A 16,595-nucleotide genomic window follows, 5' to 3' on the forward strand; every position below is an offset into this window, starting at 1 on the left:
CCGGGATTAAAGGTGAGGGGTCAGGAGGGGGGAGATGGCGGCACTCGAGAATGGGGGGGGGGGGGCGCGCCGAAATTCACGTCATACAACCGATCGGCGGCTATAGAGCCGCTGATCGGTTGTATGTGAAACAGCCGTTAACGGCTGTAGTAACGAGCGGGTCTTTCCTGCCCGTGCGCGCGCAGGGAAAAAATGCCGTCTGGCGACGGCAACCCGCAGATGCGAGTCTGCCGTCCGTTTTTTCTTAACGGGCGGACGGCAAGAGGTTAAAAATGACGTCTGAAATGGCAAATCATTTTTTATGTTAATGGAATCTCTCTATTATGTTATACTGTATGTGGCTACTTATTGACAAACCTTGAATTCAAATATGATGGGTGACTCTCTTGTTTTATAGAATCTCTCTAATATGTTGTATGTGGTTGCTGATGAGTGGATCTTGTTAAATGTAATGGGCAAATCCCTCTAAGTCACAGCCTTCCACATCAAAAATGTAGCATTCACATTCAATTGGCATTGGAGTAGCAGGGCTAAGTGGTGACCATTTGCATCTCTCTTTTTCTTGGTGCGTGTATGTCAGGGGTGCCCATTAGGTCGATTGCGATCTACCAGTCGATCGCAAAGCGAACACTGGTAGATCGCGATCGGCTGTGTCCTGTCCTCCCGCCATGGGGCTTCTCCTCTGGATCCCCGCTGCTCTCCCCCATAGCCATGCTGTTATTTAAAAACTAGATCTCCAGATGAAAAATTGTGGGCGCCCCTGGTGTATGTATATACAGTGTGTGTGTGTGTGTGTGTGTGTGTGTGTGTGTGTGTGTGTGTATGTATGCGTGTAGATATGATAGTAGATGGATACCTGGAATCTCACATCTTCCTCCACAGAAAAGGAGTTTTATCCCTCTTTCTGCATTTTCCGTAAGATAAACATAAATGTCTAGGAGGGTGACACATCTGTGTATTATCTATGACTGGTGGCATTTTGACCTAAAAACATGATCATTAAGGTACATCACATTAATGACCTCTGTTTCAATATGATGCAGCAACTTTTTAGACTACAAAAAAATGATGGCATTTCACTCATGGTATCCTGGGGGTGTTCTGTACAGTGTTTGAACACCCACATAAATCTAAATTCCTACTTGTGTGATTGACTCTTTGCTTTCTCCAGAAGTCTACACTGAGGTACAAAAAGTTTCATTGAATATTTGGTGATGTACTCGCTAAGGCATATCCTTCTCTAAAGGGATACAAATCTTGCAGCCTTTCTCATTACAACACTTGATTGTACCAGCTTGTTATAATGAAGGCAGATCATCCCATTTAGAGGTTGAGAAAGGACAGTAATTTCTTCAGATCCAGAAAATATGAATCTGCAGAAAAATCTAAAATTCTCACAAATTGTTTTAATAAAACATAAACCTTACTACACATAATTCCTATATTGGGGTTTGCAGAAGGCATATATTTAGAAGTCATAAAACCATCATTTATTATGTACATAGTTTAAACATCTAATCATTCAAAGCTAAAATGTAAACCTAAAAGGAAAGTCTCTATTATTACTGTCCTCTTACAGACAGTGTTCTTGCTTGGCGCTCTCTGGTTTCAGCATTTGAATCTGTACTCCAGAACGAGTACGCAGCAAAGAAACGGGGAGCTAGACAGAGTTTTAAAGCCAGTGACTCACTGAAGCCTTCCAAACAGCAGGACAAATTGGCAACTAGCATTTCAGAACGGTAGTTCAGTAAAGGCAACCCTCCTATCTCTCCCAATTAGGGATGTTCAGATACCAAGTACCGCACTCGGTACAAGTACAGATACTTTTCCAGCTCCTGGACTAGACTAGAGAAAAATTCAAAAGTTAGGAGGCAGCTGTCATTTTTAGGGAGCATACGGAGCTCCTGGGATTTGTACATCCCCATTTTAATGCATTTTTTTTTTAAATAAATATATATAAGTGATGAACCGATACCATTTTTACAAGTCCTCACAGATACAAGTACTGATACAGTTTTGTTTATTGTCATGTGACAGTTTTTCTAAAACAATAAACACTAATGATTTCAGGACAGTGGTGGAGAGCCAGAGCCAGGTCCCAGCTGCAACCTCTGCAATCCTGGTAGTTTTCGTGAAAAAGTATCGGCACTGGTATCTGGACATCCCTACTCCCAATACAGGTTTCCTTTAAGAATGCCCTTCCTCTCTGGTACAGTTGATACTCTATTGTGAGCTATTTAGAGCAATGAAAATGAACTAAGATGATTTCTCAATTAAATTGTGCAGTGTTGGTTTTATTCTAATATAGAATATGGATAATAGCGCTCTTTTGTTTAAATTAGAGGTACAGTGTAACACCGTTGGACCATAAAACACTAATAGGCCTGTTAGAAAGCAGTAAGCTGCTGTATTTGCCATTTGTACTAATTATTTTACACTCTGTGAGCACTTGTAGTGCTCTTATCATGAACAAGGGTGTGCTTTACATTCTGTTTGAAAGTTTAGGACATATGCTTTATAACACGTGCTGACAGGAGAGAGAATAGCTTATCATAGCTTAGTAATAATGAATTCTGGATTTGTTTCAACACAACCAACTGTATGTCTTCGATAGCCAGGAAGGCAAAAGCTGCAGAATGGCAAATGTTCGTCTTTTAGGTCTTTCTGTTCTCTGTTTAATTAGTGCTATCTGATTCATTGAATAGACTTTTCCACATTCTTGATTTATGTATCTCATTTTACGTACTGTTCCAATAATAATATTTTTTTCTCTTATACAGCGTACAACATCACTCTTTAGTTTCAGCTAAATTCTGTTTTTTATTAAGAGACCACTAAAGCCCTGTCCCCACCCACTGTATCTAGGTTTCATTGAACCAGGGGCATTTTCTGCATGCGGTGGGCTGGTGTGCAAGATCATAGGTGTGCCCCCTTCCTCAAGAAAAAGAAAATGCTGTGTGCTGTAATAAAAGTTGGGCATGGTTTGCATTTCACTAAATATTGGGTGTAGCTTAAAGGGGTGTGGTTAAATTGAATCTGAGACGAGTTGCGTAGTATAGAATGATGCAGTGTGGAATAGGGATTGTACAGCACAGTATTCAGAATGAGGCTGCATGGAATATGAAATGTACAGCACAAAGCACAGAATAGGGCGGTGTGGGATAAGAAATGTACAGCACATTGTAAAGAAAATGAAGTGGTATGGAATAAGAAATATACAGGGCTGTGTTAAAGCACGTGCATTGTGGTGTAAAAGACTCCTTATAAGTAAAATACACCAGACCCCCAGTCAGCCAATCTGAGTCTGTATACAGTAACCCAACCCTTTGAATATTGTTACATAGTTAGTCAGGTTGAAAAAAAGACACAAGTCCATCGAGTTCAACTGAAGAATAACAGTGATTGCAAGGTAGAAGGATAAATCATTTATCCTTCCTTCTACTATTCTGTTTTTACTCAATCACAATAGTCATAGGGTTGGGTTACTGTAAAGTGGTCTAATATGTGACTGGACAGACTCCTTATCATAAACCCTAAATACCTTTTTATAAGTGTACCCTTCTCCAGCACTGTTGGATTAATCTTTTGTACCACGCTCTGTCCCTCACTGCCGCCCCCACCACTGCTGACAGGTATCCTCACATGTGCACAGGAGTTACATTCTCCCTGGCATTGGGCCCATGTACACTGCCAGTGAATGAAATATAATGTGCGAATTTGACAGGTTTAGCTGATAAGTTCTGGCATAAGAACATGCTTCTCCTTAGATATAACTGAAAGGCCCATAGGAGCCACACAGTGGTTGTCCATTATAGTTTGAAACCATACCTTTTGGTAAACTCGGGCTATATGCGGACACGGCATGGGTTATTGTTGTACTGGGTCTTGTCATGCTCCGGGACATGCAACACGTTGCACTCAGTGCAGTTTTTGCCTACCCTGATCCATGTCTGCATCAAGTTTGTGTTTTACATTATAATCTGGATTATATTCTGGATTTAGGCTGCTGCTTCAGATTGAAAAAGTCGAAGAAATCTTCCTCCTGTGTGCTGTTCACCAAATGATATGTAGTAAGCAACAAAGATATCAAGATTTGAATTTTAAAGCTTAATCACTTGGTTGACATTTGATAAATGTGTTAAAAGCTCCCCAAAATGTGTCTAGCTATTGAAAGTAACTTTCCATTAAAGAACAATGCACAAAGGATATTGTGCTACAAGTAATGGAAATGTCCTCTTTTCTTATATCAATTCATTTCTTTAAAGCTTGTTATAATAACCATTGATAGATAACCATATTGTTCATTGTATGATTCCCCAGCAAATCGCTGATGCCATTCCTTGTAATCATTATGTTTTCCTTTGTCTGGCAGATGCCTTGATTATGTCTTAGAAGAGATCCGGCACAATCGTAAAGCAAATGTGATGGTAGCCTCTCACAATGAAGACACAGTGAAATTTACTCTGAAAAGGTAAAACTTCTCTTTACCATTTTATAGAGTTATATAATTTACCACCTGTAGAAATCCATTTAAAAAGCCCCTAGTGCAGGGGCTTGTCAGCTTTACAAAAGCCTAGTTCTTTGTTAGTAATTGGAAAACGGTTTGCACTGTCCCTATTTATTTGCCACATGAACAGTAAAGCTGTACACAGGGTTTTGGGTAGATGGTTTGCCAAAGATCTACTATCCATTGACACGCATGCATTTATCCTGTTTAGGGCTTATCATGCCAGCATTTGCTGACCCTTGAACGGCAATGAAGAATGTACCTCCTATACATGTGGCGGTGAATATATTGGCTTAGATTGAAATTACCTTTTTTCACTTTCCTTATTTATATTATGCCATTCAGAGTAACATTCACAGAAGTCCATGCTCCAGAGCAGTGGTTCTCAACCTGTGTAACCTCAGGACCCACATTCGCCCTCGGTCCTTAAGTCGTGACCCAGGTCGCATTGAAATGGAATGCACAAGAACTGGAGTGGATCCTCAGCTTGGGGTCCAGTGTGGGCTGCTGTGCTGTAACGTAGCTCCATCCATATGTACATTGCTTGTACAGCTCCCTTGCGCGCCCTGTAGAGGTGCCGAGAGCCAGAATGTGATGTCACTCTGGTACAGGCACCTCCACGCAATGCACGTTTTGGATGGAGCTCCCTCGCGGCCATACCCCCAGTCCACCTCAAGCTGACACTTTGCACCGGGCAGCATATTTTGAATTGCTGCTTGGCGTGAGAACCGTCAGTGCTGCACTATCAGACGGCAGAGGAGCCTCTCGCCTAGAAAAATGGAAGGAATGCGGTAGAGCTGCAGCTAACAATTATTTTCAAAATCGATTAGTTAGCCAATTATTAAGTTTGATTAATCGGATAAAAAATAAAATACATTTTAAAAAATGGCTCCAGTGATGGGACTTCTAGTTTGTATTGAGATTGTAGTCCATCACAGAATCAAGCTTGGAGCGGTGGAAGTAAAAAAGAAAAAAAGTGTGGTGTGCAATGTAGTGAAATGAAAAGGGTAAAATTATACAGTAATGAATGCAGAATGGCACCGGCACCGGCTATAGAGGACTACCAAACCCAGCAATAGTACATTATACGGTGCAATGCAGAATACCACCAGCTATAGAGGAATACAACAAATCCCAGCAATAGTACATTATAGCTGGTGGTATTCTGCATTGTGCTGTATAATGTACTATTGCTGGGATTTGTTGTACTCTATAGCTAGCGGTATTCTGCATTGCACCACTGTATAATGTATTATTGCTGGGTTTTGTAGTCCTCTATAGCTAGTGGTATTCGGCATTGCACCACTGTATAATGTATTATTGCTGGGTTTTGTAGTCCTCAATAGATAGTGGTATTCGGCATTGCACCACTGTATAATGTATTATTGCTGGGTTTTGTAGTCCTCTATAGCTGGTGGTATTCGGCATTGCACCACTGTATAATGTATTATTGCTGGGATTTGTAGTCCTCTATACAGCGCAATGCAGAATACCACCAGCTATATAGGAATAGAACAAATCCCAGCCATACATTATACATACAGTGTATAATGTATGGCTGGGATTTGTATTCCTATGTATAATATACAGCACAATGTACCATCAGCTATAGAGGAATACAAATCCCAGCAGTACATTATAGAGCACCATGTTTGGGAAAGTGCAGGCTTACCTGAGCAGTCTTCCAGCAACTTGCTTCTGAGATCGGGCCTGTCATCCCCCCGCATCTGCTCCTCCTTACTACTTCTCTCCGCATCCCTGTGCCAATCGTGGATGTGGGCGGGCGGTGAGCGTGAGGCGGGGAGGATGTGCGGCGTGGATGCGGGAAGGCGGGTCTGGCAGCGGGGAGCATGAGGTGGGGAGGAGGTGCGCCACACAGCGTGTGTGGAGCCGTGAACGCCAACTAATCAGAAGCCGTTGTCAACTTTTTCAATCATCGATTATGTTGATTAGTTGTTGCAGCCCTAGCATGCGATGACCCACTGAACACGGGGTCACGACCCACCAGTTGAGAACCAAGGCTCCAGAGGGTATTAAAGATAAATCCAACCCTAAGTCCTTTTCCAAATTTAAGCTATTTTACACCTGCAATGCCACCCCTGACAATTGTGTTCTGCAAAAAAAATCCATGGAAAAGCAGCATTATACTGTATATTGTTTGGTCGGCAGCTCTAGGTTTCCTCTATATACAGTCATCTGAATATAGACATAGCAGCGAGAATGCTAGTTTTTCCACCTCTGGCACTGTGCTCATTGCTGGCAGTCGGATGAAACTTGGAGCTGCCAAGTGTCTCATAGCTTCTCTTTATCAGGTAAGGTTATAAGACGGTGCTTGGGAGGGTGGGGACGCTGTGAAAAATAGATAATGTTTAGACTCTGGTTTAGTTACACTTCAGTATCTATACATGTCCCTACAAACACATACTGTCTATGGCCATTTTAATAGAAAGTGGAAGTAATACTGCTGTAACGTTTTTGATTTGCTGGAGGGTTTTAATCAGTTGGGATTTTTGCTGGGAACTGAACCCACAACCCATTGCACACACAGCATTTGCCTAAGGTTGTAATGCTAACCACACACTTGAATAGCTGGCAGCTTTTTCCTTTTACTTTTTATGTTTTGTTTTTTTAGCTTATGCCCATTCAAATTATCATTTCCATTTTACTGCAGAAAAAAGGAAACCAATTTGTCCTAGTATTTTCAGCATTGGATCCCTATAATGACACAGGGAAACATTCGTGCATATGGTATTTCGTTTTGCATGCAAAGTTAGAACCGCGCATACCCAGTATTGGAAATACAAGTGGGAATAGTTTCCTGCAGACCCAAATGAGATAGAGGCACCTTTGGCACAAATATATTATGACAGTCTGACTTCCAGAACAGGGTATCAGAATGCACATAGTTATTCCAAGACATTAGATGTCACAGTTCACTATTTCTAGGAAGAGTGAATCAAGCAGGGTTATTGCCTTACCATGGCCATACCACTACTTTAAAAAGAAAGGAAAAACTGTCTGCATTTGTAAACCACAGTTATGTTTGTTTGGGACTCCAAAGCCAGCAGAGCACTATTTGATGACTTAAAAAGAAAGAAAAAATGGGGGGGAGGGGAGAGCCGATCACCTGACCTGCTAAAGTCATGTCTTTTCCAAGTTCTCGTGTTATTTTATAAATGTGCCTTAAATGCAGGCCTCAGTACAGAGCAATCTTGCAGAATATAATAGAGAGCATATAGCAATATCCACACTCCGTTATAACTCGTCTATAGTATTAAAAAGGAAAGCTCCTTCTCAGGTCACCAGGCATCATAATCTATTCACGGGTTTTGTCAAGTGTCAGACTCTGATGCAAGGCAAACATAGCATTCTTTCAAGGAAAAATAGTAAGCACATAAGACATGTTTGCATTAGGATACCATTCATTTACATTGCTTTCTGGTAGCAATGCATTGCTGAGGCATCAGTAAAATGCAAGAGAATGTTCAATACAATCCTATATAAACATAGTATTCCGTATACTTCAAGAATGCTTTACAAATGTACATCAGAGGCAAAACACAGACTTCACTAGCCCTCAGGGACATTGGAAGTGCATACCACCTTCCTATTACATAATAAATCTATTTCAATGATAGACCTTTACCTATTCGGGGCAGTGAAAGTCATGCACAGAAGGATTCCTTTCACATTGCTGAAGACATTCTGAATAAAATGGTGATACTTGGTAAATATATTATTAAAATGAGGACATTTTGTTTTATTGTCTGCTTCATGTAGAAAAATAAGTCATTAAAATGCATGATGTTACAGAGATACAGATATTTGCAGATTGCTGTGTTCCATTCTCTGAAATTACTTTGAGTCTACATGAAGATTTTGAAATCCTCTTTTATATTTTTCTTCTCAGTAATCTTTCATGGTACACAATCCTATAAATCTGTTTAGGTGCACTGTAAAATACATGTAAAAAGGTAGTGCATCTATCTTATGCTAATATTATCTTCATACTCTGACAGAAACTGCTTACAGGCTCATTACTCAAACAATGTTGGACAAATGTTGTAGCCACAATTCTTGTTAATGTGTCAGCTCTGATGTATCAGGTACAACACATCTACTCTAGAATTATTGCCCTTTGCTTACTCTAGATCCTAGATTCCTAGATTTGTAAATTTAATTATCCTTTGTTGAATACATTATAACATGGCTGGTTTAATGAGCCGAGTGTATTCAATGCTGCAATAAAGTCAGCATTTTTTTTTTCTTTTAGAAATTTGCAAAATGTACAACACACAGTTAAACCAAGACTAGTCTCTGACTAGGAAACATCTTGACTGGGGTTTGTGGTATTTAATTCCTGTATGGCTTGCCTTAAAATTGCAGCTCGGGTCCCTGACCTGACTGGTGACCGAATCTTTAACAAAAGTTGGTACCATCTGGAGATTTTGCACCGACGCCAAATGTATCCTGCTGGTGACAATGGAAATGTAGAGCCAATGACTTGACTTTCACGTGCATTTATTCCATTTGGATATTCTTTTTCCCATCTTCCACTGTCTGATATATTAGTTGATTCTAGGTTGGACAGTTTTTTGTATTCATAATCAGCTAGATTATCAGCATATTAAAACTGGGTAAGACCGAACCCAAGAGCCAAGTAGTTGCAGCTCAGAATTACAGCAAGGTCCTAACTATATGTGAGCTTTTTCTTTTTTGTTGTTGTGAGAGGAAGTCTCTATCAGACTGAAGTCCACATTAATTTCTCCACCTCCGAGACTCTGAAACAACCGGAGACAGTGGCCCTGTGTATGCATAGCCAGCTACCATTGCTGTATTTGAGAAAATACTCTATTATGCAGTTGTATTCTCTGTGTCAAGCTCTATGGCCATCTCCTCCCTGAGCTCCTGATTATTAAATGAACATCTAATACAGATGCTAAAGTTGTGTAGATTTTTGCATGTACTATATAAAAAAAACTACTTTTTATTCCTTGTAGAATGAACGAATTGGAAATTTATCCTGAAGAGAAAAAAGTCTATTTTGGACAACTGCTCGGCATGTGTGACCAAATAAGCTTTCCACTTGGTAAGAGCTAAATTATAAGCCTTAATTTATAGCATCACATTTATTGGTCTGGTCCTGGGATAGAGAAACTGTAAAGGCTTTTAGGGACATTTTGATTTCAAGTTTAAAAAAAAAGAACTTGGCAGAATTAATCTTAACCCTTGCAGTGCAAGGGTAGCACCAATGCAAGGGTTAAGTGCTCATTTTCGTCTAGGGACACAAATAACAAAGTTATACTCACCTGAACCTTGGAGCCAGCTGGCTGCTAGACTAGTGCCAGCAGCTTGTCTCCTTCACTTCCAGCGATGGAATGTCCCTCAGCGTCCTCATCTACAATACACTTTATAGAACATAACTCACAGGAACTTAGACTGGTCCCTTCAGGCTCACTCCCCCTTTGCTCCGGCAGTCTAACCGCCAGCCAGCTGCCAAGGTTCAGGTTAGCACAACTTTTTATTTTCATACCTAGACAAAAACAAGCACTTAACCCTTGTAGTGTGGGGGTAGCCCCACTGCAGGGGGAATATTTATGCCTAATGTTTTATATCTTTTTGGGTTTAATACAAGAAAAGGATTTTCAAAGCCCTATGGTTTTCCAAAGAGGGCATAGCTTTAGTCTTCTCCTTTTCTCTCCCGTTCATTGAAGGACACAGGCAACAGATCGTAGATCCTGAATGGTAGGGTAATATCGCCACCTGCAGGAGGACGCTAGGCACAAAACTAAAGACCAATTACAGCCTAGGGGCGGCCCCTGCCGGTGGCCAAACCCCCCACCTGCTGACAAGTCTCCAGTTTTTTGCCTAGCGTCAGGAGTAAGGAGCTAAATTTTTTTTTCCTTTCTTCCGTTTGATTTGAATTTTTTTTCTAGCAAGTGTCCCCAGGGCGACAGGCTGGATGACTGTAGATGCTTGTAGCATTCTCTCTCTTACTTATACCCTGCATGGAGGCATTCAAAGAAAGGAGGATAAGTTACTGCTCTGGCCCATTCACTTGTGCTAGTAAATTTCAGCTTCAGTCATTGAGCTCTGTAATCAGGCTTTTTACAGCAAAGCACCTAAATCTTCATCTGCCGGCTGAATCTAATACAAAATATTCATATGAAGTATTTCATATTGGCCAGATCATCCTGATCATTATAAATATATACAAAGCCATGATATTGAGGTCACAGAGAAACGTCAGCCAAAACCTCTATTCTTATTGTGTTTTGGGATAAGATATATTGAGGAAGGGTTTGATCCTCTGGTAGACACCCCCTCAATTCCCTTTGCAGAGGCCTCAAAACTACATTGTCAATGCACACACAAGAGAAATAGGAAGCTCAGATAATGGAAGTTTTCTTTTGATGTTGCTCAGATGGAAGGTAAGGTGAATTCCCTCCCCCCTGTGAGGTAATTTTGGATCTAATCCTTCCATACACTATGTGAGGGGAAAAAGAAGTTTAATGCAGTTCCACTTTAACTAGATATTTTTATTATGTTCAATCTCTATGCAGAGTAAGATGTTATTTGATGTCTTTAGTATGCAAGGATATAGGTCATTATACTACTAGATGGTGATGTATCTCATTTTTGTATCACTCGGCTGTAGATCCTCAAATCATCTCTGATTTGGTGCTGACTCTGTCCTTCCTTCTGGAGGTTGGCTACTTTTGTTCACCATGGTCCCTTTGTGTGTTGTAAAGTAGCCACTGCTCCAAGCTCAGTCCTCTGATGGACTACAATCTCAATACAAATTAGTAAACTAAATGTGAGATTGTAGTCCATCAGGGGAGCGAGCTTGGAGCCACCCTCCAGAAGGAAGGACAGTGTCAACATGAATTCAGAGATGATTTGAGGATCTACAGCCAAGTGGTACACAAATAAGATACATTTATGTTAATGGAGTAGTTCAATGCACTTTTAAGGCTTAACTGCTGAGTTCAGTGGCACTTGAATTCTCTGTTTTCTTAAGTAGAACTGAAAAAGAGAGTTGTTCACACATCTACTGTTCAGCATCAGCCAGGTAAAATGGGTTGGTGCGGACCTTTTAATAAACAATCAAAAACAAATATTATAGAGCCTTCAATAAATTTCACTGATAAGTGTTAAAAAAAGTAACAGTGACCAAAAAAGGTCCAACAGTACAAACATAATCTTTTGAAAGATTATGTATTTACATAATTCAAAGCATGAACCAATTTGTAACCAGCAATTTTACCAATAGCCACAAAAACCGCATCAGAGACTTTATGATCCCTTAATCAAAAATAGGTCATAAGAGTAAAAATGTAAGCATTTTGAATGCAACCTAGATGATGGAAGATTTGTTCTACAGGAGAACATGCAAAATCCATAATTGATTTGAAGTGATATACACAGATTTATCATTTCTAACCTCAACCTAGTACTAGCATCTTTTTAAATATGTGTCATAAGTCACTCTATTACCATTTATGTGATTTCTTGTAAAGCTTTCGTGAGTCTCTTTTCCGTGAATATTATCATCTGTGCTTTAGAAACAAAAGTCACCCCCCAATGTACCTACTTATTTTATATGCATCCAGTTCTGGGAAGTTTTTGAAACTATTACAGTCTTATCCATCACTGTTGGGAACTAATTTGTATAAACTTATTTTAAGTGCCCTTTAAATGGCATGTGAGTTAGAATCAACAATAGTAGTGTTCCAGTACTTCTTGACATTTTACAAGTATTTATTGAAGCTGTCCATTTTCTCAACAGTAGATCTAAATCCTTTTTTTTTTTTTATATTGTGTTTGTGTTACATTGACAGGCCAAGCAGGCTACCCTGTTTATAAATATGTTCCCTATGGACCTGTCAACGAAGTTCTGCCGTACCTATCCAGGAGAGCCCAGGAAAACCGTGGCATCATGAAAGGAGCAATGAGAGAGCGTGAGCTCCTGTGGAGGGAGTTCAAAAGACGTCTGCTCACAGGCAACCTTCTCTACACTCCCAGATTCTAGACAGATGGATGGCAACGTGGAGCTGAGCTGTAAAAACTGACAAGGATGACAGTCCTACAGATAACATTTAAACTAGTTTTGTCATTAACTAAACTAATGTGACTGTGTTTTTAAACCAAATCCATGGTGTTCAGGCTTTAAGGAAATTGCCTTTCCATGAGAAGATTACAACAGAAATTAACCAAAAGACAAAAGTTACACATTAGTTTTCAAGCAATTTAGAAAAGTCTCATACTTTAAATTACTATTTATTTTGACAAAAGCTGCAGCAAGTGGTGGTATTGTTTCTGCAGGCAAAGCTTGATAGGGCCAAACAATTATGGGTAAATATTTGTGGTCTTGGGATTCTTGCAGCCACTTCTATTGCACCAAAATACATTCATTCTGGGAACAAAGTAATGAATGCGACAGTAAATCATAAATCTGATACTGGTTACATATTAGGAGTCGGCAAAGTAACAAGTAGTTTGGTTCAACTGCGTTCTACAAAAAGTAAACATTTCTTCAAACAAAGTTACTTCTTGAAACAAACACAGTTCTTCCCTTGACAGGGCTCTGTAGTCTAATTAATGGAACTGCTTGTTCTGGTTTTGTGATTGTCTCTGTGCATTGGCAACGGCATGTGCAGGCCGTCGGGACTGAAAGGAAAAGGTTATATAAAGTACTCCTGGGATCAAGGACTAGATCAAGAACGGTTTAGAGATTCTTTAGTGTAGTTCCTGCCTTTTCCTTCCCTATACTTAGTGTGGATTTCCAGCTACTCTGTATTCTCTTCATATAACCTACATAATTGTTGCAAAGAGCAGCAGTGTAAGGCCCCTTTCAAATGGGTGGTCTGATCGGATCCGCCGGTCAGTTTTTTAGATGGGCCCGATTGGTTGCCCAATGCCAGTCTATGGTCAGCCAGGTCTAAACCGATTTGGTGTCAGTTTACATGTGGTTACCCCCGGCTCCGGCCAGTTAAGGAAAAACAAACAGAACAGTGTTCCGTTTTGCAGGATCTAATTGTGTTGGATCGAGGGTAATCTGATATGTGTGTCCTTTTACAATTGACTTCACACAGACCAACATGGTGCCCGGCAGTTCTAGTTCTTTCCACCATCACTAGATGGAAGAAAAGACTGGACAGACACGGATGTCACAGTGGCGACATCTGATCAGGAGGGGATCTGTGCACTGAATCCCTCCTGATCAGCCCGTGTAAAAGAAGCCTAATAGCATATGCATTGTTTTTAGTTCCATTCTTTGGTGTTTGTATAATAAGCTGTAGTCTGCAGTATATGGATGCATGTATGTATAGCACCAAATCTGCTCCCTTATAATAGCTTGTTACTTGTTGAACATCTTTAACAGTTCTTGTTATTCTCTGCACAGCTATTGTGTGCAATGTTAACATCTTGTTGGGCAGTATTGTGGGCATATGCTATCCCTAATTAGCATTTTATATCAACAGATGCTATTGTCTATGAAGCTTATAGGTTGTACAGAGATGGCAATATATAGCTGTAAATTCTTTCAGTCTTTTTTCCCCATTCTATTGCAGTGACCTTCACTAATCAAGGCTTGTGTCCATTCATTTAATATTGCTTTATTCAGCTAGTAGTATACTGCAGTTGAAAGGGCTTTTCTAGGCAGTGATTTTTGACACACTGATCTTATCGGCTTCCTGCCTGGAGCTCCCTTTTGGAGGGGCTTTGATCAGGCTTCCAACACTGCTACAATGACATTGAAGTGAAGAAAAGTATATTATTTTTATATAATCATTCAAAGGCAATACGATAATATAATTATTTAGCACCAAACCTTGATTATAGTAGTTAAGAAAAGCCGTATGGGTAAGATAAAAAGTCTAATTGGAGATTAGAAAGCACTTATTTAATATATAGAGAGGTTTTTTGATGACAGCGTTTAATGCAGTCTAATGCAGGATTCAAAGTAGCCCCTGCCATATCTAATTCTTGATTGTTTGGTGAATATAATAGATGTTTAGAGGTTGAGCAGGTTTGCATTGAGTAATTGTAATAATGGAGAAGAAAATAGGCAAGTCTGTAAAAAATAAGTCAAGGCAACTGGACTTGCTGTATTTTTCTTGAAGACGTTTTACTGGTCATCCAACCACCTTTCTCAATGTTGGTTGGATGATCAGGTTCAGAAAGCTATTTGGATGACTAGTGAAACAACATCAAAAAAAAAATACAGCAAGTCCATTTGCCTTGACTTATATTTTACAGATATACCATGACCTGGATGAATGAGAACCTCCACAGACGTAAGTAGGTAAGGATTTCAAAACAAAGTGGAAAACAATCAGTGGTATTTGTTTCCTTAAGTGCCAAGTGGGATTCTTTAGGTCAACTGTTTAAGCACCTATATTTTTTTAGCTTGTTTTTAACATGTACAGTGTCTCATAGCAGCCAGTCAGATTCTGCCTTTCGCAAGTATGGTGAAATCCATTGATTGGTTGCTCTGAGCTTCTGCTGCCTTAGCACAGCTGTTCACCTTATTAAAGTAGACGTGAACTTCATTTTGGGGGTGAGCTTTTGCCACAATCTGCAAGTATCCATGATGTACTTGCAGAATATGGCACAATCCTACTGCTCTGCCCTCCACAGATGATGGATCCAGATTCTTGTCACCATTGCACCCTTTGCCACCTTTAGGAGCCAGAGAACAGTTTTTCTGTCAAAAATACAGGGGGAGGGGGGGATTTTTCAAAACTGGAGCAGAGAGAATCTGGAGCAGTTGCCCACCCATGGCAACCAATCGGCATCTCTCTTCGGTTTGCTCAGGTAAGATTTGAAATGAGAGTTTTCAAATCGTGAGGTCAAATGCAAATTTTATCTTCTTCTTTTAGGTCAAATGCAAATTTTAGATTATGTGAACTAACATACCCACACAGATATAATGTGGACAGGTTTGCATTATTTTCATTTATTTCACCACACACATTGAGGGCAATTTATCAAAACTGGAGTAGACAAAATCTGGAACAGCTGTTCATGCAACCAATCAGCTTCTCTCTTTCATTTTCAAAGCTTAACTGTACAAACTGAGAAGAGAAGCTGATTGGTTACTGTGAACAACTGCTCCAGACTCTGTCTGCTCCACTTTCGATAAATTCCCCCATTGACTTTTTTATTTTTAGAAACTGCTGTAGCACAATTGCATTCTAGGTGGGTGCAATACCTTTCATGTTTGTCGGTAGGTTTGTGGGCATTGGGCAGTATCCATGCACCTTACTAAATGCACTGAAAATATACTGCACCCATCCTAAACATACTTACGTTCTTAATGAGCTAGAGCTTTATGAAAGCTTAATATGCATAAAATAGAAAGCACATACAAGAAAGAGTGTATTACTACTGACTAATTATATTAGACTGTTACAAATAAGTAATGGTGTATTGATATTAAGGCTGCTTGTGTTTTTGTACATATTTAATGCAGTGCATGCACTCCAGTTTTACCTCTGTCAATTTGTAATACTTGCTGGTTATGGTGCAGAGCAATCAGATTTAATTTTTCAGTCTAACCGAGTATTTTGTATTTGCTAAATGTTAGTTTATAGATGTGTTGTGTTGGTCCAGTCAGGGCTATTGCGGACAGCAAGTCATGTCCGCCCATCTGCAAATTGGTGGATATGTGTTCTCCACTTTAGAGCACAGAATGTAGCCAATAGCAAAAGTGAGCCCATAATGTACTCTTAGAGAATGGGGTACTGCTGAACTTGCATGTTCTTGTTCAGTAGTGCAGTATTGTAAAGTATAACCCCAATTAAGTCTTAGCTATTTAGTCGTTAAGGAAAATCTGTCATGGAGGCGGCTGTTCTGAGGTTTCTGTAAATGCTGATTCCCTGGCTCATACTGACTCTGGCATCAGCACTATGATCCATTGGCCCTGACTAAGATTGAAGATAAGGAGTTACGATTGTGTTCTTACTTTGCTAGCCTACATTTTTATTTCCAGGTTAGTGAGTTGAAGTATTAAGCTTAACAACAAGGCAACTATTACTTACAAAAAAGGGCCAGCAATGGTAGTACCGGCAGTCCCCGAGTT

The 16,595-nt window shown here is 39.9% G+C and overlaps 1 protein-coding gene across 1 annotated transcript in view; it reads left to right on the plus strand.

The window, feature by feature from the left end:
• The window catches only part of LOC108798104 (proline dehydrogenase 1, mitochondrial-like), a gene marked incomplete at its 5' end in the record, with an annotated part of 92,367 nt that extends 79,780 nt beyond the window's left edge, over positions 1-12,587 (plus strand). Inside the window, 3 exons of the mRNA XM_018569820.1 lie at positions 4,373-4,471; positions 9,508-9,596; positions 12,349-12,587. Of these exons, the coding sequence (XP_018425322.1) occupies positions 4,373-4,471; positions 9,508-9,596; positions 12,349-12,539 (379 nt within the window). The remainder of the gene's footprint in view (positions 1-4,372; positions 4,472-9,507; positions 9,597-12,348) is intronic.
• Positions 12,588-16,595: the final 4,008 nt, after the last annotated feature.

The sequence above is a fragment of the Nanorana parkeri genome, unplaced genomic scaffold (assembly GCF_000935625.1).
Source record: "Nanorana parkeri isolate BGI_ZX_2015 unplaced genomic scaffold, ASM93562v1 scaffold1404, whole genome shotgun sequence".
NCBI classification, from domain to species: domain Eukaryota; kingdom Metazoa; phylum Chordata; class Amphibia; order Anura; family Dicroglossidae; genus Nanorana; species Nanorana parkeri.